At 44.2% G+C, this 26,947-nt stretch overlaps 1 protein-coding gene across 21 annotated transcripts in view; it reads left to right on the top strand.

Annotated features, from left to right (window-relative positions):
• Positions 1 to 5,668: 5,668 nt before the first annotated feature.
• Positions 5,669 to 26,947, top strand: part of LOC118395246 (supervillin-like) — a 112,864-nt gene continuing 91,585 nt past the window's right edge. For all 21 annotated transcript variants that reach the window (XR_008065393.1, XR_008065392.1, XM_052464092.1 and 18 more), the window contains exons 1-3: positions 5,669 to 5,773; positions 17,690 to 18,181; positions 22,536 to 26,881. Coding sequence is in view for 19 of the 21 variants with exons in the window: in XM_052464092.1 (XP_052320052.1) it covers positions 17,799 to 18,181; positions 22,536 to 26,881 (4,729 nt within the window). In the remaining 2 variants the exon portion in view is untranslated. The remainder of the gene's footprint in view (positions 5,774 to 17,689; positions 18,182 to 22,535; positions 26,882 to 26,947) is intronic.

Below are 26,947 nucleotides of genomic sequence, written 5' to 3'. Positions count from 1 at the left end.
CCTAATTGCTACGGTTGCTTTTATAACTGAAGTAATGTCTTCTAACTGAGACACTTTATTTACCAATTCCACAATGTCCTGAATAGGACAATGCATGCGTAGTTGTAGGGTCATTTTAATTTCTGGAAAAGGGGAGGTCCGATACATTTGCTTGAGCGAATTCTATTTCCTTCTATGGGTGTTGTCACAAGAAATACAAATAGAGCTCATACTGTATTCAGATTAGTTGCCACTTCACCAGTCCCTAGGATGAAATCTATCTTGTCCACATGGTGGCACTAAAGAGCTCAGGCCTGTTCCCTTGCATGGTGAGGTCCCCGCTGTTTCCTAGGCAACAGGAGTCATGGCCAGGGAGAGGACAGAATATGGGAGAGGATGAATGAATTCTGAGGACTAGATGGTCAGAGGGGTCTGCAGAATTCCCCGTAACAATTTGGGCTGCACATTAAGATAATAGTAGTCTTTTTTTTTGTATCTGATTTTATGTACATCCTATTTATGCCTCAGACCCTCCTTTTACATAAGATTTATTTGACTGAGATCAACATCAATGAAACCTAGTTCATGCATGCATACATTAATTTCTTTGAATTGATTTTAAAACTGTCTAGTGAACTTCACAAACAGTTCAGTCCTTTCCCCATCGTTACCATGAATAGAATTAGTATCAAGGGGATACGTTTAACAAGTGTTGACATTCTCATCCTAGTCGGATCAATGCAGCTGTGTTGTAATTCAATTATCATATACTGTTTAACAAATTACTTTGAGCCTCTTAAATGTCCTTGAGTACCCTGAAAGCCATCTGCCACAAAGTGTATTATAATAGCTGGCATGCAAACCCTGCTGTCATTATCTTATAAACTATTACAGTATTATGATCTGAGGAAGTGGGTTTCACTAAGTTTGAGTGTGTGCAAAATGGTAATTGTATTCCCTGTATGGTGCAGTACTGTTGACCAGAGCCCTATGGCTCTAGGAAATAGGATGCCATTTAGAATGTATCCTTAGTTGGAGCTTGAAGGGGATAGAGGGTCAGGGTAGTTGGCAGCAGAAGAATTGTGTAGTTATGCTCAGTAAGTAACATACAGGACTACTGAAAGTCCTGCATTTATCCATGGAGATTGTCCTTTTGTGGAGCTTTGAAAGGAACCTGGACTAACACAAGAATACCAGGGCCATGTGTCTTCATACAGCTTTAAACTCCTTATACATACTGTATGCATCCAAAATTGCACTCTATGGGCCCTTGTAAAAAGCAGTGCACTAAAGGGAAAGGGGTGCCATTTTGGATCCTCAGTCACTGTCTCATTAGGCCTTGACCAATCCACAAAAGATATTTGGTAAACCATATTGCAGTTCTATAGTCAATCTTACCTACAGTAGGCCTAACTCTGTCTTTGCAATTTTCCTTCTTTTAAGGTAGTGGAAGCATTATACAAGTGAGGACTCAATGTACCCATGAATGATATTTAGTATTTCTGCTCTTTAGACAATGCCACAAAAAGAGCTCTCATCCAAATTCCATTAAAATAAAGCCCAACTGCCAGTAGTCTGGTTTCTAGTATTTTCCCCTGTGTGCTCCACAACCCCATATTTGCCATTCACAGGCACCACTTACATTTCATAATGAGAGGCCAGTGTGTGTAAACCCTGCCAGGCCAAAGTTAAGAGCCATGGAAATGTATGCTTCTGTTTGTGGAATGAATTAAGGAAAGTCTGTTTGAATCTGAGATTTTGGGAGATTGTTGCTGTCGCGCCCACTGCTTTGTCTTAGTTGTGCCAGTTATGAGTACAAATGCATCTCTTCTGGGGAAACAGATGAATTCAGGTTTGTTTTCACTGACACTTCGACCTCTCACTGGCTGTGTCCCGACCCAAATGTCACCTATGCACTGCACTACTTTTGACCAGGGCCCATCGGGCTGTGGTCAAAAGTAGTGCGTTTATGTAGGGAATAGGCTTCCATTTGGGATGCAACTACTATCTCCCCCTCCCATGGCTTATCGCCAAGGAATGCCAGTGAGTCACAGAATTCCAACTGGTAGCAGAACTTTGGTGCTGTTGGTTGGTGCCCCATGAGGTGGCGATCTGTACAGTACTCTAGATGGAATACTTTTGTATGCGTGGGACATTTCTCACCCGAGTGCTCATTCTTTGATTAACCATGTCATGACAATTTAAAAGGTATTGAATACGTTACATATATTACTGTTGCACTTCCATGTATACTGTGCCAGACAGTGGGTGTCCAAGTATTTACCACGTCAAGGAATAAAACCCCTGGTCTTTTTGTAATGTCTTCATAGAGCCATAGGGCTCTGGTCAAAAGTAGTGCACTATATAGGGCATTGTTTCCCAACCCTGGTCCTTGAGTACCCCTGATGGTACACATTTTAGTTGTAGCCTTGGATAAACACAGCTCGTTCAGCTCTTTGAGGGCTTGATGATTAGTTGACTAGTTGAATCAGGTGTGCTGGTCCAGGGTTACAAAAAAAGTGTACTGTTGGGGGTACTGGAGGACCAGGGTTGGGAAACACTGATATAGGGTGCCATTTAGGACAACGATGGTCTCCATATTATATGGTACTTATGTGATGATCGTTTCCAGGTTAGCCTTTCCAGGGTCCTAAACTGTCTATCAACGAGATGAGCCACATGGCTCTACCACAACTATTTGTAGCGAAAACCAAAATGGCACCTCTTTCTATAGTCTCCTTTACTTCTAGATAAACTACCGTTCAAAAGTTTGGTGTCACTTAGAAATGTCCTTGTTTTTGAAAGAAAAACACTTTTTTTTTTTGTCCATTTAAAATAACATTTGTCAGAAACTGTGTATATATTGTTAGTTTTGTTAAATTACTATTGTAGCTGGAACCGGCTGATTTTAATAAAATATCTACATAGGCGTAACAGAGGCCCATTATCAGCAACCATGACTCCGGTGTTCCAATGGTACATTGTGTTAGCTAATCCAAGTTTATAATTTTAAAAGGCTAATTGATCATTAAAAAACCCTTTTGCAATTATGGTAGCACAGCTGAAAAATGTTGTTCTCTGATCGAAGAAGCAATAAAACTGTCCGCCTTTAGACTAGTTGAGTATCTAGAGCATTAACATTTGTGGGTTCGATTACAGGTTCAAAATGTCCAGAAACAAATAACTTTCTACTGAAACTCGTTATTCTATTCTTGTTCTGAGAAATGAAGGCTATTCCATGTGAGGAACTGCCAAGAAACTGAAGATCTGGTACAACGCTGTGTACTACTCCCTTCACAAAACAGTGCAAACTGGCTCTAACCAGAATAGCAAGAGGAGTGGGAGGCCCCGGTGCACAACTGAGCAAGAGGACAGGCACATTAGTGTCTAGTTTGAGAAACAGTCCAATCATAAATCTACAGTACCATTCAAACTGACTGAACTGTCTGTCTAGTTTGAGAAATAGATGCCCCACAAGTCCTCAACTGGCAGCTTCATTAAATAGTACCCACAAAACACCAGTCTCAACGTCAACAGTGAAGCGGTGACTCTGGGATGCTGGCCTTCGAGGCAGAGTTGCAAAGAAAAAGCCATATCTTAGACTGGCTAATAAAAAGAAAATATTTAGATGGGCAAAATAACACACACTGGACAGAGGAACTCTGCCTAGAAGGCCAGCGTCCCAGAGTCACCTCTTCACTGTTGACATTGACACTGGTATTTGGGGTTTTTCCATTTGGGTCACATATTGTGTCTCCAGTCTGATACAACTTCCATAAGACCCAAGTGCTCTTTTGGCTTTGCATTTCAACATATGAACTTCCAATTAATCAGAAGTGGTAAATTTGTATTGAAAGGATTTTATTACCCTGTAAGTCAACCCTCTGTTCTAAAATAGGCCCAACACGGCTTCAGTTAGGGTTAAACCACCCATGGACCACCAGACATTGTGCCACGGGGCAGGAAACGGGTAAGGCTGAATGATTTCCCCTCTGTCATTTAATGATATGCTCCTATTACAGAGTCAAACACTGCTAGCTAGCAGTATAGACCTGAGTTCAAATACTATTTGAAATCATTTAAAATACTTTGAGCTGGATTGACCTTGACTGGCACAATAGAACCAATAGAATAGTTTCAAATCTGTAAACCTTATCTGGCACTCCAGGCAGGGCAAAGCAAAAAGTCAAAGTATTTGAAAGTGCTGGAAGAGATGATGCAGCCCTCACTCAGAGCCTGGTGATTCCTGTGGTGGGAGACACGGCTGCTTGTCATCGCCTAACCCAAATGGCACTCTATTCTCTTTGTATTGCACTACTTTTGACCAGGGACCGTAGGGTTTAAAGTGGTGCATGATATAGGGAATAGGGTGCCATTTCAGACACATCCATCATCATGGAGTAAATGAGTCCAAATATAAAAATGAAAGACTAATATGCACTCTACAGTAAAAACAGAGACTACTGGACCCTCTACAGTAAGAGAAGAGACTAACATATCCTCTACAGTACATTATATTCCTCTCCTCTGAGAACAGTACTACTGACTGGCACTGTACTACCACTGACAACATTCCTGAAAAGCATGTACTATCAGAGCACAGTTTTCCACAGACAGCACAGCAGCATGTTCCCTCGGTGCTAATTTGTAACTGTATGGCAGTCAGAGAGCTGAAACATGCCCTTGGTGGTGGATGGTGATGACTCGCCAGTGAGTGTGTCCCCCTCCCGTCCAATGCCAAGACAGCTTGGTTAATTAAATGCACTCTGTTCAGACCTTCCTTCCTGTGCCAACTGTGACATACTGCACTTAGAGGGAACCCGTGTGTGCCATGACAGCCTCACCGCTCTCTGAAAGATGTGTTTATTACAGACCAACCAAGTGTTACTGTAAAGGCCAAGCTCTGAAGGCAAATAGAACCAAAGTGTGGATCCCAAATGGAAACCTATTGCTTATATAGTCCACTACTTTTGTCCAGGGCTCTCGTTAATAGTAGGTCAAAAGTAGTGCACTGTGTCGAGAATATTGGTGTATTGGTGATGCAAGCTAAGACAACGTAGGCCTACAGTAAATAGGAGAGGGAGGGGATGGAGGACTTGCAATCCAGTCATCAGACAAAAGCTTTATTTCCTACTTTTTTTGGTGTGCGATTGGAAATAACATCAGAGAGCAAAAGGACACATTTCCAATGCTGATTGGAAGATGAAGTTGCACTGTATTGTTTTTCAGTGGCAGCATAGTTCATAAATGGCACTTTATTCTTTACACTGTATAGTACACTACTTTTGACCAGACCTGTTCAAAAGTAGTGTACTATATAGGGAATGGGTGTCATTTGGGACGCACAATACATAGGCAACGTGCCCTAGCTGTGGCTAGTATGCTGTGTGCTCCCTGTCTGTATGTGTATGTGCATACCCGTGTATACCAATCATGTATACTCATGTACTTGAATGTATTCAGATCCATATATTTATGGAATAAATGGCTCTGTATGTATGGATACTCGTTTCAATATAAACACACAATGATATGGGAAACATTTATTGCTGCCTCTGGCAATAAAAAACGAGTTATTACACAGTTTGGAAGAAACCATTTTGAAATCCCTTTTTAACGAACAACGAACGCACAGTGTAGCGGCTGGTTTAGCGCGTGAGAAGAACACACTCCACCTTGGCAACGCGTCCTCCCCTATCGTTCTAGGCATGCTCAGCAGAAGGGCTGTGCTGTGCTCTCAGCGACTGAAGCTGGGCGCAGGGGAACTGCAACCGCCGCGCCGAACACCTTCCAGGTAGGATGCGTATCTATGCCATTAAGCGTTTATAACGATCTCGCAAATATGTATACTAGGAGTATTCTTTGCCATGCAGATATAGTTTTTTTTTTTCAGGGGAGGGGCTGTCTATTTTTGCTTCACGTACAAGGTAGCGCAGGGTGACTGTTTGAGTCTTGGTAAACACACACAGTCAGCCAAGACGCATCTGCGAAAGCCTTCAATTAACGGCGCTTTAAATTTGCACTCGGGAAAATGTTCACCCTTTGATGAATCAACATTTAACAACGGTTGATGGCGAGATCTGAATGTGCATTTTATGACATGATGGGTGTATTTCGGGGGAGCATGTAAAATTGCAATGGGGTTATGATTTGGCTAACGACTGTTCGTCGATGTCCGACCGCTCACATTTTCAACTTACAGTGTGTGTATCAAGTATCGATTTGTTTTCCATAGGCGTTAGTAGCTTATATAGTCCACCTGCAGTAACCTATAGCCTACAGTGTAAAGCAAGGTGTTTTGTATGGAGTGCAAAGCTGACTTGAGAAATCATTCTTAACAGGTCAATTTTATGTATAGGCTGTATCAGTTAACACTGCACTATAGCAAGGTTCTATGGAGTAGGTCATACCATAGCCTACTGTATCTATCTAGTCTACATAGTAGCAGGATCTGTTATTGATTGGCAGTGGTGGGATATAGTAAGCAGGCCTATATGTTTCTAATGATAATGCCTGCATAGAGGCACATGGAATCAAATATCTAGGAAAAGGTCCAAACATAAATACTGGGTTTCAACTTAGATGGCAAAGTTCATAAACCTGCCTAAGCCATACAAAAACAGTGTGCCTGTTTGACTTTTAGGTCTCCAATAAAATGGCATGGTAGATATCCACCATAAGGTAAGAGTTAGGATGCATGGTGTTGCAAAGCTTGCGTCCCAATGGCATCCTATTACCCAGATTATGCATTACTTTTGACCAGCGCCCATGCCATTTTGGGATGCAACCCTGGCAACAGTGGGGCCTCACTCAACACAGAGCCAGGAGATCGGAGGTGAGCTGAGGGAAGGGGAGGGGAGGAAGAGGTGTGTGCCAGGTCAACAGCAGACAGTAACTCTGGAAACCTCAGCATTGCCATTTTACCCTGCATGCATTGAATCAGTGTCAGTCTTTACTGTATGTCATTGGCTTTTTCTGCTGGAGTTTGCATGGCGTTCTTCTTCCAGTAGTGACCTTGCTCAATGAGGCATTGTTTAGTGCACTATTTTTGACCAGAGCCATAGGGCCTGGTTAAATGTAGTGCACTATATAAGGAATAGGGTGCCATCAGGGACGCAGTTACTGAATGGTTTCAATATAGCCACATCTCTCCTTCAGCTCCTCAAAAGTAGTTTCTCTCTGTAGGCTACACTTTGTTTGGTCTGCTGGTTTGTTATATATATATATATATATATATATATAGGGAGAGAGAGAGAGGGAGAGAGAGAGAGAGAGAGAGAAATTAAGCATCTACTTTCCATTGTGTCAATTTAGACTTGCCATATTTACTCTTTTACATTGTGCCTGGTGTGTGTGCTGGTTTCCAATGGAAACCCTTGATATATTTTGTGTGTTATTGTAGAGAAGCAGGCAGGCAGCAGGTGCTTCAGCTGTTTTGACACCACACACAAGGGCCTGGAGTCATCAAAGGGCACATAGGCTGTTTTAGATGTCAGAGATGATTTGAAGATGTTATTTACTCAAAGTTCTACCTCAAGTGCCACCTTTGGGTGCTTACTAGAGTCCCAAATGGCACCCTATTTCCTGTATTGTGCACTAATTTTGACCAGAGCCCTATGTGCACTATATGCAGTGGTCACCAACCTTTTGAGTCAAGTTCACTTTCGCAGTCAAAAAGCAAGCCGAGCTCTACCATTAATAATAGCAGTCTGTAGGAATGCAATTTGTACAGTAGGGCTAATACATTAGCACAGTATATTGGCTATATTCTAGGCCTGCCAATATTGTTCTTCACGGACCATATTATATTTCAAAACTATAGCTTTGATAACAAAAAATATCACTTGTCACTAGCTGAACATAAGTTGAAATAATGAGCTTTTTAATTTTATTTTACTGGACTAGTGGTACGGTAGCTGCCATCTGTTGGTCAGTCTCGGCGGAGGGAGGGAGAGAGCAGCAGAGGGTCTGCCTCTCATGGTCCCTGCTCTCTCTTTTCCTCCGGTGAGACTGACCAGAGGGGATACCGTCCTCCCACTGATGGCGAAACTCGAGTCGCACTTCATTATTTCTGCCTCATGCACAAATTCATGTTGTTCATATAACCAGAGAACGTGAAATATTCCTTGATATTAAAATAAACACGAGGAAGTGCTCATAATAAAAACGCAGGGCAATCGATACACTTCTGATCCAGTGCAGCTTCAGCGCGGGAGTCTGGAAGAAGTGCGTTTTATGAAAACAGTGTTGACAGTGCTGCATGAACTTGGAACATATAGCTCTTTGCTGTATTCTTTGACCGTTTCTCTCTGGTCATGGTTTTAAACGTTTGAACTAGCCAGAGCCCTCCTGGTCTGCCAGGTAGGCGGAGTTTGTCCCTTCAGACAAATTAAATGGTTCAAAATGCAAACACTGCCTACCCGTTGGTTCAAAATGCAAACACTGCCTACCCGTTGGTTCAAAATGCAAACACTGCCTACCCGTTGGTTCAAAATGCGAACACTGCCTACCCGTTGGTTCAAAATGCAAACACTGCCTACCCCTTGGTTCAAAATGCAAACACTGCCTACCCGTTGGTTCAAAATACAAACACTGCCTACCCGTTGGTTCAAAATGCGAACATTGACTACCCGTTGCGCAGGGTTTCTGAATCAAGTGTACCTTCCGGCAAAAGAGCAAGCCTTTATCGTTGGCTTGTCAGCATAAATGTTTGGTGAATGCCTAGTTGATTGAACAGTCGATCGCAAACGACTGGTTGGTGACCACTGCCTTACAGAAAAAATACATCATTTCACTTGTGGAAAATGTGCAAAACAGGTGTTTTTGGAACACTTCACGTCATCACGTTTTCACTTGTAGTTTCACGTTATCACATGTTGCTTTACATGTTACATTAACTTCACATAAGATCCCATGTGATCGCATGAATGCATGTGTTTTTTCTGTAAAGGTTAGGGAATAAGGTGCCAGTTAGGACATACAATGTTTTTAAATTATGAATGTGCCAAGGTCAATTCGAGGTCATGAGAATTTGCTGGACTATACGTAGACTGAAACTGAGAAAACGTCATGTAAATAGTACATGGCAAGTGAGAAATGATGTGGATGTACATACAGTACAGTCATATGACCCTTGCCCATTAGTGGTCCCTCTGGTTCAAGATGGAGATAAAGTGGAAGTGTGCTTCCCAAATGGCATCCTATTCCCTTTAAAGTGCAGTACTTTTGACCAGGGCCTATAGGGGTCTTGTCAAAAGTAGTATACTATATGGGGAATAAGGTGCCATTTGGGATGTATGCACAGATTTATTCCTGCATAATAAATAATTGTAATAACTCGTATCAGGAAAATGCAGATATGAATCAGCCCCACTAACCACAGTTTGAAGGTTAAATGTTTCTCCATTCTATGACTATATGATTAAACACTAAACACACACCTTGGCTACCTTTCCCCCCACAGACTATACCACCTAATTCGAGTCTTGTTTATAATGGGCAACTAGACTTTATTTGTGTCCCAAATGGCACCCTTTTCCTTATATAGTGTACTACTTTTGACCAGGGGAAGGACCCATAGGTCTCTGGTCAAAGTAGTGTAGTATATAGGGAATAGGGTGCCATTTGGGATGTAAGCTTTGAGTTGTTTTGATGTCATACCAAAAGTGCTCCATATGGACATCTGTTGCGGACTTCTCTACTGCTTTGGATTTGAAATTGTGTGCATTTGTTTATGGCCTAAGCCATCTGTTTAGAACAAGCAGCTTCCATCTGTTTAGAACAAGCAGTTTAAACGAGCAATCTGGAATTGCTACATTGATACGTTTCTCCAGCGCCATTCCTTACCTTTTAACCAAAAAAGTGGCAGGGTGTACACTTTGTTTTTGTTTGAATCCCTGATTGCTTCTCAGTGTTGATCTTGTTAGAACAGTGTTTCTCAATCCATTCCTGTGGGACCCACAGGGTGTGCACATTTCTGTTCCAGCCCTGCACTAACACACCTGATTGAGGTAATCACCAAACCCTTATTAGTTGAATCAGGTGTCTTAGTTAGTAAATGTGCTACCCTTGGGAGGGATTGTATTGAGGAACACAGAATAAGGTTCAGTTACCTGTTGCCATGTAGGACTGGTTAAAATATCCTTTCATGTTGCTGTCATTGAAAAATGCTGTGTAGTCCTGTTGAAGGGATAGTTCAACTTAATTATCCAAATTTTGGTCACCCAAACAAAAAAATAACGTGTTTTCCTGTAAGCAGTCTATGGACAAGGTATTTTTATTTATTTATTTATTTTATTTCACCAGGTAGGCTAGTTGAGAACAAGTTCTCATTTTTATTTCACCAGGTAGGCTAGTTGAGAACAAGTTCTCATTTACACTTCAGCGATTTTTGCAATTCGTTCCAGTCACAGGCAGCTGCCAAATAAGGTGTTGGCTTTAGGGATGATCAGTGAGACCTGGCCAGTGAAAGATAAAGCATATGGACAGATGACCTGAACCAGTAGGTCAACACAGAGCATACACAGTGGTGGGTTAAACTTTATTAACAAAAGATCAATAAAACATCCAGTTTGTAGTAAAAAATGGGCAAAGTCTATATAGTCAATGAAGGAGGCTTTGTGCAAAAGGCATGAGGAGGTAGGTGAATAGATTGCAATCCATGATTTTTTGGTTTACCTGGAGATTAACACTGGAGTTATAAATGATCCAGTGTGATGAATTTAACCCAACCCCTCTGAATCAGAGAGGTGCGGGGGGGGGGGCTGCCTTAAGGGGGACCTGCCTTAATCGACATCCACGTCAACGACGCCAGGGAACAGTGTTTTAACTGCCTTGCTCAGGGGCAGAACAACATATTTTTACCTTGTCAGCTTGGGGATTTGATACAGCAACCTTTCGGTTTCAACCTTTCGGTTACTGGCCCAACGCTCCTACCCGCCAGGCAACCATTTTGTAATTTGGGTGAACTACCCCTTTAAGTTGCACTTATACATGTGCAGCAATAATGTAATTACACCAGTAACAACATTGGACTATTTATTAATAGGTTTTGTCAACAGGAAGCGGCGACAGTATAATTTGAAACTTATGTTTTTTTTTTATTTTTTTACCTTTATTTAACCAGGCAAGTCAGTTAAGAACATATTCTTATTTTCAATGACGGCCTGGGAACAGTGGGTTAACTGCCTGTTCAGGGGCAGAACGACAGATTTGTACCTTGTCAGCTCGGGGTTTGAACTCGCAACCTTCCGGTTACTAGTCCAACGCTCTAACCATTAGGCTACGCTGCCGTTTCAGGAATATACATTTAACCAATAATCACCAAAACGGGTTTTCCCTCCCTACTGTTTATAGAGACACACACACACACATACTACTTTTTTTGTAAAAAAATAAATATGGGTAGGCACGACCTGCCTAATTCTCACTTGAAACATCGTTTTTTGGGACTCCCAAGTGGCACAGCGTTCTAAGGCACTGCATCGCAGTGCTAGAGGCGTCACTACAGACCCGGGTTTGATCCTGTATCACAACTGGCTGTGATCGGGAGTCCCCTAGGGGCGGTGCACAATTGGCCCAGCGTCGTCCGGGTTAGAGGAGGGTTTGGCCTGGGGGGTTTACTTGGCTCATTGCTCTCTAGCGACTCCTTGTGGCAGGACAGGCGCCAACAGGCTGACCTCAGTCATCTGCTGACTCGAGCCTGTTGGGGAGATGCAGCGATGAGACAAGTTCGAGAAAAAGGGGGTAAAATACCAAAAAATAAAAAATAGTTTGTGTTTACTAGAATATATTACACATTCTGTTAAAATCAGACTCCAAAGTGATCTGTTCTTGCAATTTGTATGCTATGACATTTCATATTTAGATATGATAATATTTCATGAGGTAGTTTGGATGTAGTGAACTACTTTTTCAAAGTTACTGTGGTTAATTAAACTATTTTTCTTAAGGGGAGCTTTAGTGTAGCTTAGCTTCTAATTGGTAACTATATGTTTCTTAAGGGGAGCTTTAGTGTAGCTTAGCTTCTAATTGGTAACTATATGTTTCTTAAGGGGAGCTTTAGTGTAGCTTAGCTTCTAATTGGTAACTATATGTTTCTTAAGGGGAGCTTTAGTGTAGCTTAGTAACTATATGTTTCTAAGGGGAGCTTTAGTGTAGCTTAGCTTCTAATTGGTAACTATATGTTTCTTAAGGGGAGCTTTAGTGTAGCTTAGCTTCTAATTGGTAACTATATGTTTCTTAAGGGGAGCTTTAGTGTAGCTTAGCTTCTAATTGGTAACTATATGTTTCTTAAGGGGAGCTTTAGTGTAGCTTAGCTTCTAATTGGTAACTATATGTTTCTTAAGGGGAGCTTTAGTGTAGCTTAGCTTCTAATTGGTAACTATATGTTTCTTAAGGGGAGCTTTAGTGTAGCTTAGCTTCTAATTGGTAACTATATGTTTCTTAAGGGGAGCTTTAGTGTAGCTTAGCTTCTAATTGGTAACTATATGTTTCTTAGCTTTATAGTTTCTAATTGGTAACTATATTTTTCTTAAGGGGAGCTTTAGTGTAGCTTAGCTTCTAATTGGTAACTATATGTTTCTTAAGGGGAGCTTTAGTGTAGCTTAGCTTCTAATTGGTAACTATATGTTTCTTAAGGGGAGCTTTAGTGTAGCTTAGCTTCTAATTGGTAACTATATTGTCAGAGTAGCTTCTCCAACACTGCTCCCGAGCAATCAGTCACCCAACCAGGACAAACACAATGTTTTGGGTTGTAATTCAAACGTTCTTACTGTACAATACCACTTTTCAGTTTATACGTTTCTTTCATGTCAAACATTGAGGCATTTCTTTTATCTGGCAAGACAATTTAATATTATTAAAATGACTGGGACTACAATTATTGTCAGAAAGAAGAGCAACACGTATTCAAATCATAAAATATATTTTTAAACTTTGTTTTTGAATGGCATCTGTTTATAGCAACCCCTGCTGTGCTAATCTGGAAACAGATTGATTTGGGCTGAGTCAGTCGGAGACAGAGAAAAACTACACTGGCATTCAATAAATACAGAAAGGAATGTGTTACAGGTTTGCATCTCAAATGGCGCCCTATTCCATGTTTAGTGCACTACTTTTGATGAGAACCCAAAGTCTCTGGTTAAAGTAGTGCAGTATGTAGAGAATATGGTTCCATTTGGGAAACAACACACTGGAAACATACTAAACTACTATTCATTCTATTCAGTGCTCAATCTATTATAGGAAATACATTTTCACATAATATACTAATTATATTTTTTAGAAGAGACTTCAAGAAATTTACTTCTAGGTTCAAGAGATTACTGACCTCCGGTAGTTTGATCGCTAGAGGTAGTGCCTGGTGTAACTTGGCCGTAACAGGAACAGGAACAAAATACAAATAGTCTACTGTCCGCCCTCCAGTGACCTAATCAGACATAACAAGCTCTGAAACGGTGTGTGTCCCAAATGGCACCCTATACCAAAACCACATTGCACCCTATTCTCTAAGTAGTGGGCGGCAGGTAGCCTAGCGGTTAGAGTGTTGGGCCAGTAACCGAAAGGTTGGACCGTTTGGGACAGTGTTGACAGAATGTTACCTGTTTCCTGTCTCTCTCCCCTGTTTGTTCTCCCCTACATATACAGTGCATACAGAAAGTATTCAGACCTCTTCACTTTTTCCACATTTTCTTAGGTTACAACCTTATTCTAAAATTGATTGAATTCATGTTTTTCTTCATCAATCTACACACAATACCCCATAATGACAAATAAAAAACAGGATTTTAGAAAAGTTTGCAAATATATAAAAAATTGAAATACCTTACAGTATTCAGACCCTTTGCTATGAGACTCGTAATTGAGCTCAGGTGCATCCTGTTTCCTTTGATCATTCTTGAGATGTTTCTACAACTTGATTGGAGTCCACCTGGGGTAAATTCAACTGATTAGACATGATTTGGAAAGAGACACACCTGTCTATATACGGTTCCACAGTTCACAGTGCATGTCAGAGCAAAAACCAAGTCATGAAGTCGAAGGATTTGTCCGTAGAGGTCCGAGATAGGATTGTGTCAAGACACAGATCTGGGTACTAAAACATTTCTGCAGCGTTGAAGGTCCCCAAGAACTCAGTGGCCTCCATCATTCTTAAATGGAAGAAGCTGAGCATGCGGGCGAAGGGCCTTGGTCAGGGAGGTGACCAAGAACCCAATGGTCACTATGACAGAGCTCCAGAGTCTCTCTGTGGAGATGGGAGAACCTTCCAGAAGGACAACCACCTCTGTAGCACTCCACCAATCAGGCCTTTATGGTAGAGTGGTCAGATGGAAGCCACTCCTCAGTAAAAGGCACATGACAGCCCACTTGGAGTTTGCCAAAAGGCACCTAAAGGACTCTCAGACCATGAGAAACAAGATTCTCTGGTCTGATGAAACCAAGATTGAATTCTTTGACCTGAATGCCAAGCATCATGTCTGGAGGAAACCAGGCACTGCTCATCACCTGGCCAATGCCATCCCTATGGTGAGGCCTGGTGGTGGCAGCATCATGCTGTGGGGATGTTCTTCAGCTGCAGGGACTGGGAGACTAGTCCGGATCGAGGGAAAGATGAAAGGAGCAAAGTACAGCGAAATCCTTGATGAAAACCTGCTCCAGAACGCTCAGGACCTCAAACTGGGGCGAAGGTTCACCTTCCAACAGGACAATTATCCTAAGCACACAGCCAAGAAAACACAGGAGTGGCGCAGTCGTCTAAAGCACTGCATCTCAGTGCAAGAGGCATCCCTGGTTTGAATCCAGGCTGTATCATAATCCGGCCGTGATTGGAAGTCCCATAGTGCGGCCCACAATGGGCCCAGCATCGTCTGGGTTTGGCCGGGGTAGGCCGTCATTGTAAATAAGAATTGGTTCTTAACTGACTTGCCTAGTCAAATAAAAAATAACAGTTTGGGAGAAGTCTCTGAATGTCCTTGAGTGGTCCAGACAGAGCCCGTACTAGAACCCGATCAAACATCACTGGAGAAACCTGATACTAGCTGTGCAGCAACGCTCCCTATCCAACCCGACAGAGCTTGAGAGGATCTGCATAGAAGAATGGGAAAAACTCCCCAAATACAGGTGTGCCAAGCTTGTAGTGTCATACCCAAGAAGACTCGATGCTGTATTCCCTGCCAAAGGTGCTTCAACAAAGTACTGAGTAAAGAGTCTGAATACTTATGTAAATCTGATATTTCACTTCTTTATTCTTAATACATTTGCAAAATTTCAAAAAAACAGATTTTGCTTTGTCATTATGGGGTATTGTGTGTACATTGATGAGGGGGAAAAACAAATGTATCCATTTCAGAATAAGGCTGTACCATAACAAAGTGTGGAAAAATTCAAGACGTCTGAATACATTCCGAATACACTGTAGTGTACATACAGTGCCTTGCGAAAGTATTCGGCCCCCTTGAACTTTGCGACCTTTTGCCACATTTCAGGCTTCAAACATAAAGATATAAAACTGTATTTTTTTGTGAAGAATCAACAACAAGTGGGACACAATCATGAAGTGGAACGACATTTATTGGATATTTCAAACTTTTTTAACAAATCAAAAACTGAAATTGGGCGTGCAAAATTATTCAGCCCCCTTAAGTTAATACTTTGTAGCGCCACCTTTTGCTGCGATTACAGATGTAAGTCGCTTGGGGTATGTGTCTATCAGTTTTGCACATCGAGAGACTGATTTTTTCCCCCATTTCTCCTTGCAAAACAGCTCGAGCTCAGCGAGGTTGGATGGAGAGCATTTGTGAACAGCAGTTTTCAGTTCTTTCCACAGATTCTTGATTGGATTCAGGTCTGGACTTTGACTTGGCCATTCTAACACCTGGATATGTTTATTTTTGAACCATTCCATTGTAGATTTTGCTCTATGTTTTGGATCATTGTCCTGTTGGAAGACAAATCTCCGTCCCAGTCTCAGGTCTTTTGCAGACTCCATCAGGTTTTCTTCCAGAATGGTCCTGTATTTGGCTCCATCCATCTTCCCATCAATTTTAACCATCTTCCCTGTCCCTGCTGAAGAAAAGCAGGCCCAAACCATGATGCTGCCACCACCATGTTTGACAGTGGGGATGGTGTGTTCAGGTGTTGCTTTTACGCCAAACATAATTTTGGTTTCATCTGACCAGAGCACCTTCTTCCACATGTTTGGTGTGTCTCCCAGGTGACTTGTGGCAAACTTTAAATGACACTTTGTATGGATATATTTAAGAAATGGCTTTCTTCTTGCCACTCTTCCATAAAGGCCAGATTTGTGCAATATACGACTGATAGTTGTCCTATGGACAGAGTCTCCCACCTCAGCTGTAGATCTCTGCAGTTCATCCAGAGTGATCATGGGCCTCTTGGCTGCATCTCTGATCAGTTTTCTCCTTGTATGAGCTGAAAGTTTAGAAGGACGGCCAGTTCTTGGTAGATTTGCAGTGGTCTGATACTCCTTCCATTTCAATATTATCGCTTGCACAGTGCTCCTTGGGATGTTTAAAGCTTGGGAAATATTTTTGTATCCAAATCCAGCTTTAAACTTCTTCACAACAGTATCTCGGACCTGCCTGGTGTGTTCCTTGTTCTTCATGATGCTCTCTGCGCTTTTAACGGACCTCTGAGACTATCACAGTGCAGGTGCATTTATACGGAGACTTGATTACACACAGGTGGATTGTATTTATCATCATTAGTCATTTAGGTCAACATTGAATCATTCAGAGATCCTCACTGAACTTCTGGAGAGAGTTTGCTGCACTGAAAGTAAAGTGGCTGAATAATTTTCCATGCCCAATTTTTCAGTTTTTGATTTGTTAAAAAAGTTTGAAATATCCAATAAATGTCGTTCCACTTCATGATTGTGTCCCACTTGTTGTTGATTCTTCACAAAAATATACAGTTTTATATCTTTATGTTTGAAGCCTGAAATGTGGCAAAAGGTCGCAAAGTTCAAGGGGGCCGAATACTTTCGCAAGGCACTGTACATTAGTGTTCCATACCATCAGCAAGTAGCTATCAATGATGTATACAAACCCTATATTGCTGATGCTATGTATTGGCCAATGAGAGGCTTTGAAGCTACCAGAAGGCCATATTGGCACTACCCAGAAGGAGCAGTCTTTGAAAGCAGGGTTTTCCAAACTTTGTCCTGGTACCTCCCCTGGGTGCACATTTTTGCCCTAGCACTACACACAGCTCATTCAAATAATAAGAGCTTGATGACGGGTTGGTTGTTTGAATCAGCTGTGTAGAGCTGGGCAAAAATCAAAACGTGCACCCAGGGGGGGCCCCAGGACCTAGATGGGGAAACCCTGCTCTATAGAATTAATAAAGTTTCAAGTACAAAATGACAGGTATTTAAATATGTTTTTGTTATAGTGGGAACAGTAACATTATTACTTTCAAAGAAAAACGTTTATATATTTACATTTTTATGTTTAGCTCGCAATAATAATATTTAAAAGTATGCATTAAGGTGTCTGTAATAGAATAGACATGGTAAAAAAATAATGTAGACATTAATAAATACCTTTCTATAGCTTTACAATGGTGGGGGAGTGTTTTGAAGCGCGGTGGCTTCAAAACAGCGCCCCCTGTCAGACATCTAGTGTAACTAGAAATCATTGGAAGTTACGCTATTGAAGCAAGCTAATTGTTACCTCTCTTCTCCCCATAGGGATGGCCTCTGCTGAGCCGTTGTGCTCCAGTTTCTACCACCAGCACTGCGCTTAAGGAACAAAATAAACACCTTCGCCCTCCTGCTGCCAAGACAGATACACACCACCATGTACAGCGTGGAGGACCTCCTCATTTCTCACGGATACAAACTGCCCAAGACAAGCATCCCCTGCCCCTCTTCAACTTCATCCGCCACCGCGCCTTACGAGAAGCAGCGCCACGCCGCCGCCGATTGCCACCGTGAAATCCCAGCAGCAGAGAACCAGAGATCTGGTCGTGGTGGACCACTGAACGGGAATGAACAGGCGGGAGACAGAGGGGCCTGCGTCTTCAGCAGCAGCAGGCAGGCACTACTGGCGAAGGGCTACCCCGGCAGCTGCGACAATGAGAGCGGCGGGGAAAGGAACCAATGGAGAAAAGAAGCTGTCAGCGGTAACCTAGGTGACAGCCTCGCACAGCCCCTGGGCGATTCTCTCGCCACGGATAGCGGGTGAGTTTTTGTCTCTCTCTCTCTCTCTCTCTCTCTCTCTCTGTTTTGAAATCCCCACCATACATTCCCTCCCTTTTTTTGTTTTGCCGGACCCTTCGGCATTGCATGCAAAGCCAAGCCACTCAGTCTACACTACGCAGGAGAATGTGTTCTCTTCCTTCCCTCCAGAGCTGCAGAACGAACACTGAGGCTGCTGCACCACTGCCTTGTCTTGCCAGATGCTGCGAATGCCACACTGTTCCCTATTATAGTACACTACTTATAGGGATTAGGGTTCCATTTGGTCAAAAGAAGTGCACTGTATAAGGCAGTGGTCATCAACCTTTTCTGAGTCAAGATAATAATAATAATAATAATAAATGCCATTTAGCAGACGCTTTTATCCAAAGCGACTTACAGTCATGTGTGCATACATTCTACGTATGGGTGGTCCCGGGAATCGAACCCACTACCCTGGCGTTACAAGCGCCATGCTCTACCAACTGAGCTACAGAAGGACCACTTTCCCAGTCAAAAAGCAAGATGAGATCTACCACTCAGATAAAAATAATAATAAACACGACTTCAAAAATGTAACATTAACCTACTAAAAACTATTCTGTAGGATTGAGGTTTGTGCAGTAGGTCTAATACATTATCACAGCATATAGGCAAATGCCTGTCCAGCCAATATTGTTATTCTCAGGCCATATTTCAAAACTTGAGCTTTTTTTAACAAAATAGATCAGTTGGCGTAGCACTTGCGAGGCACTGTGGAGCATAAATTGAAATAATTGTGGTCCTTCTGTAGCTCAGTTGGTAGAGCATGGCGCTTGTAACGCCAGGGTAGTGGGTTCGATCCCCGGGACCACCCATACGTAGAATGTATGCACACATGACTGTAAGTCGCTTTGGATAAAAGCATCTGCTAAATGGCATATATATAACATATATATATAATTTGCTTGTTTATTTCACTGCATCTGATGGTCATGGTGCTTTCAAGACAACTAGGAACTTGGAAAAAAAGAGAGAGGTCAAATCACGACGTCAGTGATCATCAGGTTGGAAAGTTAGCAGTTTAGAAAGATGCCAGAGTTTCCTACTTGAATTTCCGAGTTCAAAAAGATGTTCTCAGTCGGATCTCGTTCTCAGTTGCCTTGAATGCACTGAAGTTGGAGATTTCCATTTGTTTTGAACACAGCATTAGTCTCAGCGGAGGGAGGGGGAGAGCAGCAGAGGGTCTGCCTCTCACAGTACCTGCTCTCTCCTTCCTTTTCTCTGGTGAGACTGACCAGAGAGAGAGGGGAAATCATCTTCCACTGGATGGCAAAACCCCAGTCGCACCGCATCTACCTCAAGCACAAATTCATATTGTTCCTATGACCAGAGAAATAAAGACACTATCGATACACTTGGCTACTCATTCAACTGGAAGTAGGGAGCAGCACGTTGTATGGTTTGTAATAGTGCCATATAAAAACGTAGACATGAACTCACTCATAAAAACAGCAGTTCTTTGGAGTGTTCTTTGACAGTCTCTCTCTGGTTATGGTTTTTAAAGTGATGAAATCTCACATAGGCAAGTATAAACTTTTCCGTGGCCGGTGTCGTGGATGCTGTAGGCGTGATGATTTGAGCGCAGTAGGGGCACTCGATTTAGCTACAGCTCTTCCAGTCTGCCGGGTAGGTGGAGTTTGTCTGTTCAGAATGGGAACACTTCACCCGGTGTTAGCTACAGCTCTTCCAGTCTGCCGGGTAGGTGGAGTTTGTCTGTTCAGAATGGGAACACTTCACCCGGTGTTAGCTACAGCTCTTCCAGTCTGCCGGGTAGGTGGAGTTTGTCTGTTCAGAATGGGAACACTTCACCCGGTGTTAGCTACAGCTCTTCCAGTCTGCCGGGTAGGTGGAGTTTGCCTGTTCAGAATGGGAACACTTCACCCGGTGTTAGCTACAGCTCTTCCAGTCTGCCGGGTAGGTGGAGTTTGTCTGTTCAGAATGGGAACACTCCACCCGGTGTTAGCTACAGCTCTTCCAGTCTGCCGGGTAGGTGGAGTTTGTCTGTTCAGAATGGGAACACTCCACCCGGTGTTAGCTACAGCTCTTCCAGTCTGCCGGGTAGGTGGAGTTTGTCTGTTCAGAATGGGAACACTTCACCCGGTGTTAGCTACAGCTCTTCCAGTCTGCCGGGTAGGTGGAGTTTGTCTGTTCAGAATGGGAACACTTCACCCGGTGTTAGCTACAGCTCTTCCAGTCTGCCGGGTAGGTGGAGTTTGTCTGTTCAGAATGGGAACACTTCACCCGGTGTTAGCTACAGCTCTTCCAGTCTGCCGGGTAGGTGGAGTTTGTCTGTTCAGAATGGGAACACTTCACCCGGTGTTAGCTACAGCTCTTCCAGTCTGCCGGGTAGGTGGAGTTTGTCTGTTCAGAATGGGAACACTTCACCCGGTGTTAGCTACAGCTCTTCCAGTCTGCCGGGTAGGTGGAGTTTGCCTGTTCAGAATGGGAACACTTCACCCGGTGTTAGCTACAGCTCTTCCAGTCTGCCGGGTAGGTGGAGTTTGTCTGTTCAGAATGGGAACACTTCACCCGGTGCGCAGGGCTTCTGAATGAAACTAACAGGGCAAAACACAAATAAACATGTCAAAAAGCAAGCGTTTGTCATTAACTTTTCTATAGAAATGTTTGGATGATCGACTAAGAATGGCTAGACCGGTTGGTGACCACTGATATAGGGAGTAAGGTGCCATTTGTAATGACACCATGATGGATGATGATGTATACAAGGTTATCCTCCAATTGATTTAGTATTCGTCAATAGACTCTTCACAGTCTTTAGTACCTACAGTATGGTTGTTCAGATAGGCTACTATAGATCTATATGTAGCCTCATAGTTACATGAAACTGCATAAAGCTCACAATAGATTATATTATAGCCCTCCCTGAATTTCACTTCGTTACTACTCTAGGTTACTGATATTTAGTCTGCGTCCCAAGTGGCACACTATTCCCTATATAGTGCCCTAGGGCTCGTAGTGAGCTGTAATAGTGAATAGGGTGTCATTAGGGACATTACTCTGACTGCTGTCCATTGGACTGGGTGTGCATGCCTTAATGTGTAGATAATCAGGTGCATCACACAGCCTGAAGGCCACTCTTTTTTGCATTAGATTTTTTTAGGATCATTATTACAGAATTACATTAAATCCTATTTCTGGTCCTCCGAAAGGGGCGGTGAAAAGTAGGAAGTAGCCCATATATGGTGTCAAGTTTTTCTAAGTACTCTGTTCAGAATATATCCCAGAACTTGGTTTGGAAATAAATTTGTTTATTTTTAGATTAATTTACATTTTACAAGCCCCACTGTAGCCAAGTCTCCTGCCAGTAGCCAAGTCTCCTGAATTGGATTGAATGGATAAGAAATAGGAAAATTGAGTTGTCTGTCACTCTGCATATGGTCACATCACGTGATGGGGAACTGGCATTTATAAACAAGTCAATCATTTCTTGCTCAGACTTGAAGCGCGCTTAGCAGTGGCAGCAGGGGCAGGCAGGCAGGCAGTGCCTTTTCCCTACATAGTGCACTACTTTTAACCAGAGAGCCTTATGAACCTTGGTTAAAAGTAGTGCACTATTTAGGGAATAGGGTGCCATTTTGGACATTGCCGTAGGAATCTACAACTGTCCATCTCCAACCCAAGAGGGGAGAGCCAGACAGCACACATATCTGATGGAAGTGTTTGAGTCAGAGGCTCTCAACTCCCTTGAAGATACCATTTAAAATGTACGTCTGCTGCAATATGATTTGCATATTAAAACACACGCTGACCTTAATTCAGAAAGCTGGGAATCGTATCAAATGCAAAGAGGCTCTCCCCTCTTGGGTTGGAGATGGACAGTTGTAGATTCCTACGGCAATGTCCAAAATGGCACCCTATTCCCTATATAGTGCACTACTTAGGACCAGAGTCATATAGGCGAATCGGGGGCCATGTGGGATGCAGTACCTCTTCACCCCCAAAGCCAAAACATCAGCTTAGAGGCTAGCCAGAGATACCAGCGTTTTAAATGTCACAATTATCAATATTGCATCAAATCATGGCAGGCTGTTCAGCATTGTATCATCACAGTTAAACAAGCTTCTGCAACCTAAAATACTTCAAGAGTTTCATTCTTTTTGGTGTTACCACTGCAACCTAGCCACAGTTTTGCCATTTATGTTCATGTGCAAAAACCAAATAATCATACATACAGGTTGTTAGTGTTACAACATGTTTACGGTTTATAATATGTGTTGATGTTATTGTAAATATTACATTTTTTATATTAATGAATTAATATTGTGCACTGAATTGTGCATTCTTCTCTTTCCAGGTTCTATGACGCGCCCAGCTTAACCTATTCTGAGCAGGTCGAGAGAAGAGAGCAGTTGGATGAGAGGGATGTCTCCTACTGGAAGAGGAGAGGCCAGGACTTCAGTGTCCTCCTGGATTATGCCGACGGCCGGGAGCTGAGAGCATCCGCTGGCTTTCTGAAGGCCTCTGAGGCGGCATGGCGACCACAGGCCCTGATCGCAGAGGACCATAGGGGAGAGAGGGAGAAGCTGCAGCAGCAGAAGCAGCTATGGGAAGACACCTCCATCTCCTGGCTGAGAGAGGCCGATGCGGCTCCTAGACAGTTAAGGGTAGTGACTGGGGTGACTGGGGTGACTGGGGAGCGGAAGTGCCAGAGCCTGGGCACAGAGGAGTGGAAGCCTGCAGTGGGGCTGGGGAGGCAGCTGTCGGATGGGGAGGGCGAGAGGTGGGCTCAGGAGCAGCAGCACCGCCTGAGGACTCAAGAGAGCACTGGTTCTATCCTCCCCAGAACCAGAAGGATGTCCCAGTCCCTCCCCAGAGTGTTGTCACCTGCTGGAGCTACTGAACACGCAAACACACTGTCCAGTTTGGTCAGTTTCCAGCTTCGACCAGGCCAGGTTGATAGACAGAGAGTGAACAGCACCGTATTTTCCGGGCCTTATAGTCGGTATTACCACAGTGCCGCAGTCAGCAGGGACCGGTGGGCCAGGAACAGTTGGCAAAGCGTTGGACATGTTGCACTTTTACCAAAGCCCAGGTTCAGCAGGCCTGTCAAGCCTCCATCATACGAAATACACCAGCAGACTAGGGGTAGCCAGGAGATGCTCGCTGTAGCTGTAATAGATCAGCAGGGAGGGTCCAAACAACCGAAAGACAACAGGCCTGTCTATTATCCACGGGGTGGAGAATTGCAAAGACAAGACTATTTTGCACAACACTCTGCTATCTTTGGCATGGAGCCCCCTGGTTATATCCCGCCCCCGTCTTATAAGAGAGCCCTGCCCCCAATCAGGGGAGGACCAATCAACCGCAACGAAGTGGCAAACTATAAGTGGAGGGGGGAGATGAAGATACAGATGCACATGCCTATGAGCTCAGAGGCGGGAAAGTGGTTCTCCGGACAGACAGGAGGGTCGTGGCTGGAACACTACGGGGATCGGGGTATACCCTACAGGAAACAGATTAACGCTACCCAAAACCTTAACCCTGGATACACCGAGGAGCATCTGGGTCATGTTCACTATTTACCCTTTGATAATCCGCGAGTGAGACATATCTCAGGAGGGCCTGGCGGAAATTCTCTTACTGACACTGACAAGTTTATCCGAAACATGAAGAAAGAGACTCCCTGCGCTAAGGTTTTAGGACAATCTACACACGATAGTGCCTTTCCCCCCCCACAGGGGCTCTCTCTCAATAACGACTGCCGCAAGACATCTCTCAATGACAACGACGGTGGTAGTAGTACTAGATGGTGCAACAGGGGTTTAATAAACAAAGGAAGTGTAGACAGTGTAGCTCCTGATCAGAGCTGTGGTATCTATCCAACAGCTTTTCACATTAGACCTGCTCAGCAACTGATCAGGCATGTGGACCAAGGTCAAGGTGTGTCAGAAACTGTAACTCAAGTGAAAACGTCAGTCAATGAGCCTGACTCCACAGAGAAAGAGAAACCAAGAAAAACGGACTCAGAGAAAACAGAAAAAAATGAGAAAAAGAGTGTAAAACAAAAACTTAGTGAGACAATATTCTGTTTGGTGTCTGTTCCCGTCCCTCTAACGCCGGGTGGTACGTCCAGTGATCAAAACAACAACAATGACGACGAGAAGCCACCAAGCCCAGTCCGGCCACCAAGCCCAGTGGACAGTCCGAGTGAGAACAAAACGGGCCACTTAACAAACCAAAGTTTCCAAAGCACATCTTCAGCAGAGGCTGAGCTGCAAGCACTAACCGGTAGCATAGCGAGCAGCAGATCAAGCAGCAAAATAGTGAGAAAACTCCCTATTAAACCCCCCAAAATAAACCATCACAAGGAGCTGAAACTCTCAGGTGCCTGGCCTGGGAACCAATACCGGGACCAGGAGACCCAAACTAGCCCAGAAGCCCGAAAGCCTCAGCATCCCCCTCCTCCAGGCACTGAAAACAAGGAAGCACAAGACCCTCACGTCCCTGCCCCAGGCTCCTCTGACGTCATCACCCAAGATCCAAGCGGTGTGGGCAATACTGCATTCAGCTGTCCTATAAAAGGGGTGAAGAGCCTGAAACCATCCAGCAACAGCGCCTTTTCCAGGACGGCCACTTTCTCCATTTCCAGCCAGCTGATCAAGAGCACAGCTCAGCCGCCAGCAGCGCCACCACCACCACCACCACCACCCTCAGGAAACACGATGGAGGCCAAACCAGCAGCGACCTGCAGTGGGCAGGAAGCCTTCGGTCAGTTCCTGCTCAAGCCCGTCAGCAGGCGGCCATGGGACGCCATCGAGGAGCTGGAGACTATCAACAAAGAGTTCCAGGATCAGCAGCAGAAGCAGCAGCAGAGCAGCAAGAGACCCAGTGTTGACCAGTGCATTGAGGACCTCAACGAGGCCTACAAAGACATCCTAGAGCTAGGCACTGCCAGCAATAACATTTCCAACAATAGTGGTGCTGTGCAGATCCCTGAGCGGATCAAGATAAGGCTGACGGGGGAGGCGGGGCTCAGCAAGCCCAGCAGCCTTAGGCGCAGTATCGAGAGCTGGTCTGTGTCCGTCGACCCGGAGTACGGGGAGGTTAAGAGTGCTTTTTCCAGACCTGCTGAAAGAAAATCTGTGACTTTCAGCAAGCAGCTAAGAGAGGAGCTCCCTGTCCCACCACGCAAGCCTACAGGATTCAGAGAATACAGGGTTGTTTCGAACTTGTCGCAGAGGAGAAGTAGCTGCAGTGGCAGGACAGTGAAGCTAGACCTCCCTTCGCCTTCGGAGACACCACCGCCTTGTCACTTCACCGGCCCTAGTGACTTTACTGACTCTTCTAGTGATCCCAGCAAGACCAGAGACTTCAGTCCAATGACTCCAACAACGCACACTGCAGCCGAAGTCCCCTGGGCAGATAGGCAGCCGATGCAGGACGCCTCCACACTTACGAGTCCCCCTGACTATGAGGACATATGTCAGTCTTTACAAAAGACCAGAGACTCAGAGGTTAACAAAACGTTCACCGCCATATCTAAACCTGGTGGTGGTAGCTGCGATACAGAGCCTCTAGGGGGAGCCTGTTTAGACTCTGCAGAGGAATGCCCCATTTGTAAAAGAGAGAGCGAGAGCCAGATGTCCAGACCAAGTCCAATGTCTCCGCTCCACGAGGAGTCAAACCCAGACTTATCCGATCAAAGTAGCTCGACGATTGTTGGCGACCGTGACAGTCCACAAGGAGCTGAAACGTCTGAAGAACCAGCTGAAGGCGAAGGAGACACAAAGGTATCCTCTGACTCTGGCTCAAATCATTCAGAGGCTCAGACTATATGTTGCGATTGGAGGAAGCAGCTGTCACTCATAGATAAGAAAGTGGAGGGGAGTGTCACTGCTGAGAAGACCAAACAAAACCAAGCTCTGGCAGTGGCAGAGGACATTGGCAATCTATACAAACGTAAATGTGCTGAGGGCATTCCAGAGAATGAATCCATAGAGGAGAGGGCAGCCAGGATATTAGGGATTGATGTACCTGCAGAGTCTTTAGTCACAGGGGAGCAGCGGGTTAGCGAGACGACAACAGAGAGTAAACCCGCTGCTAGTGAAGATACAGAAAGCAGCAGGGCAAACGAACAGACAGTACAAACAGATGTGAGAGATCCAGATTCTGAGGAACTGGACTCTGGAACGGTATCTAGAGTGCCTCCTGACAGGCAGGAGGCAAAAGAAAAGGAGACACCACAGAATAACCCAGAGTACATCAGGAGTGCCAAATGGACCCATCTGGGTCGAGAAACTCCAGGTATGCAGGAGTTTCCGCCAGACAGACTACCGCTTTCGGTCCCCATTAACCCTGACCTTAAGCTGTCCCACAGCCTGGAGGGAGAGATGAGGGGCAGAGGACCCTTGCAGCGCGTAGACACCCTGCAGGATAAGCTGGCTGCATCGCCCAGCCACCGGGTGGCGGTAGAGCGCCGGGCACGGATGAAGGAAGTGGACCCAGTGTCACGCATGAGACGCCTCAGCATCAGGAGCACAGACTCTGGGGAGGAGGGGGCAGAGACGGAGGGGGAGACCAAGCGTGGCGGTGGGCAAGTGGAAGTGCTCTCCTTACCTGCTTCCTCCCAGAGTGATACGGTAGACGATAGAGAGGCCTCTGAGGACACAGTGTTGCAAGATGAGGTGTCATCCCTCTCAGGTAGCTACTTCATACATTTGATTTGTTCAAGTATTTTTTCTGTTGAACTGTGTTACATGTTATTCT

This window comes from Oncorhynchus keta, chromosome 15 (assembly GCF_023373465.1).
Source record: "Oncorhynchus keta strain PuntledgeMale-10-30-2019 chromosome 15, Oket_V2, whole genome shotgun sequence".
Lineage (NCBI taxonomy): Eukaryota > Metazoa > Chordata > Actinopteri > Salmoniformes > Salmonidae > Oncorhynchus > Oncorhynchus keta.
Note: the sequence above shows the minus strand (reverse complement) of the source record. Positions and strands in the feature narration are given on the sequence as shown.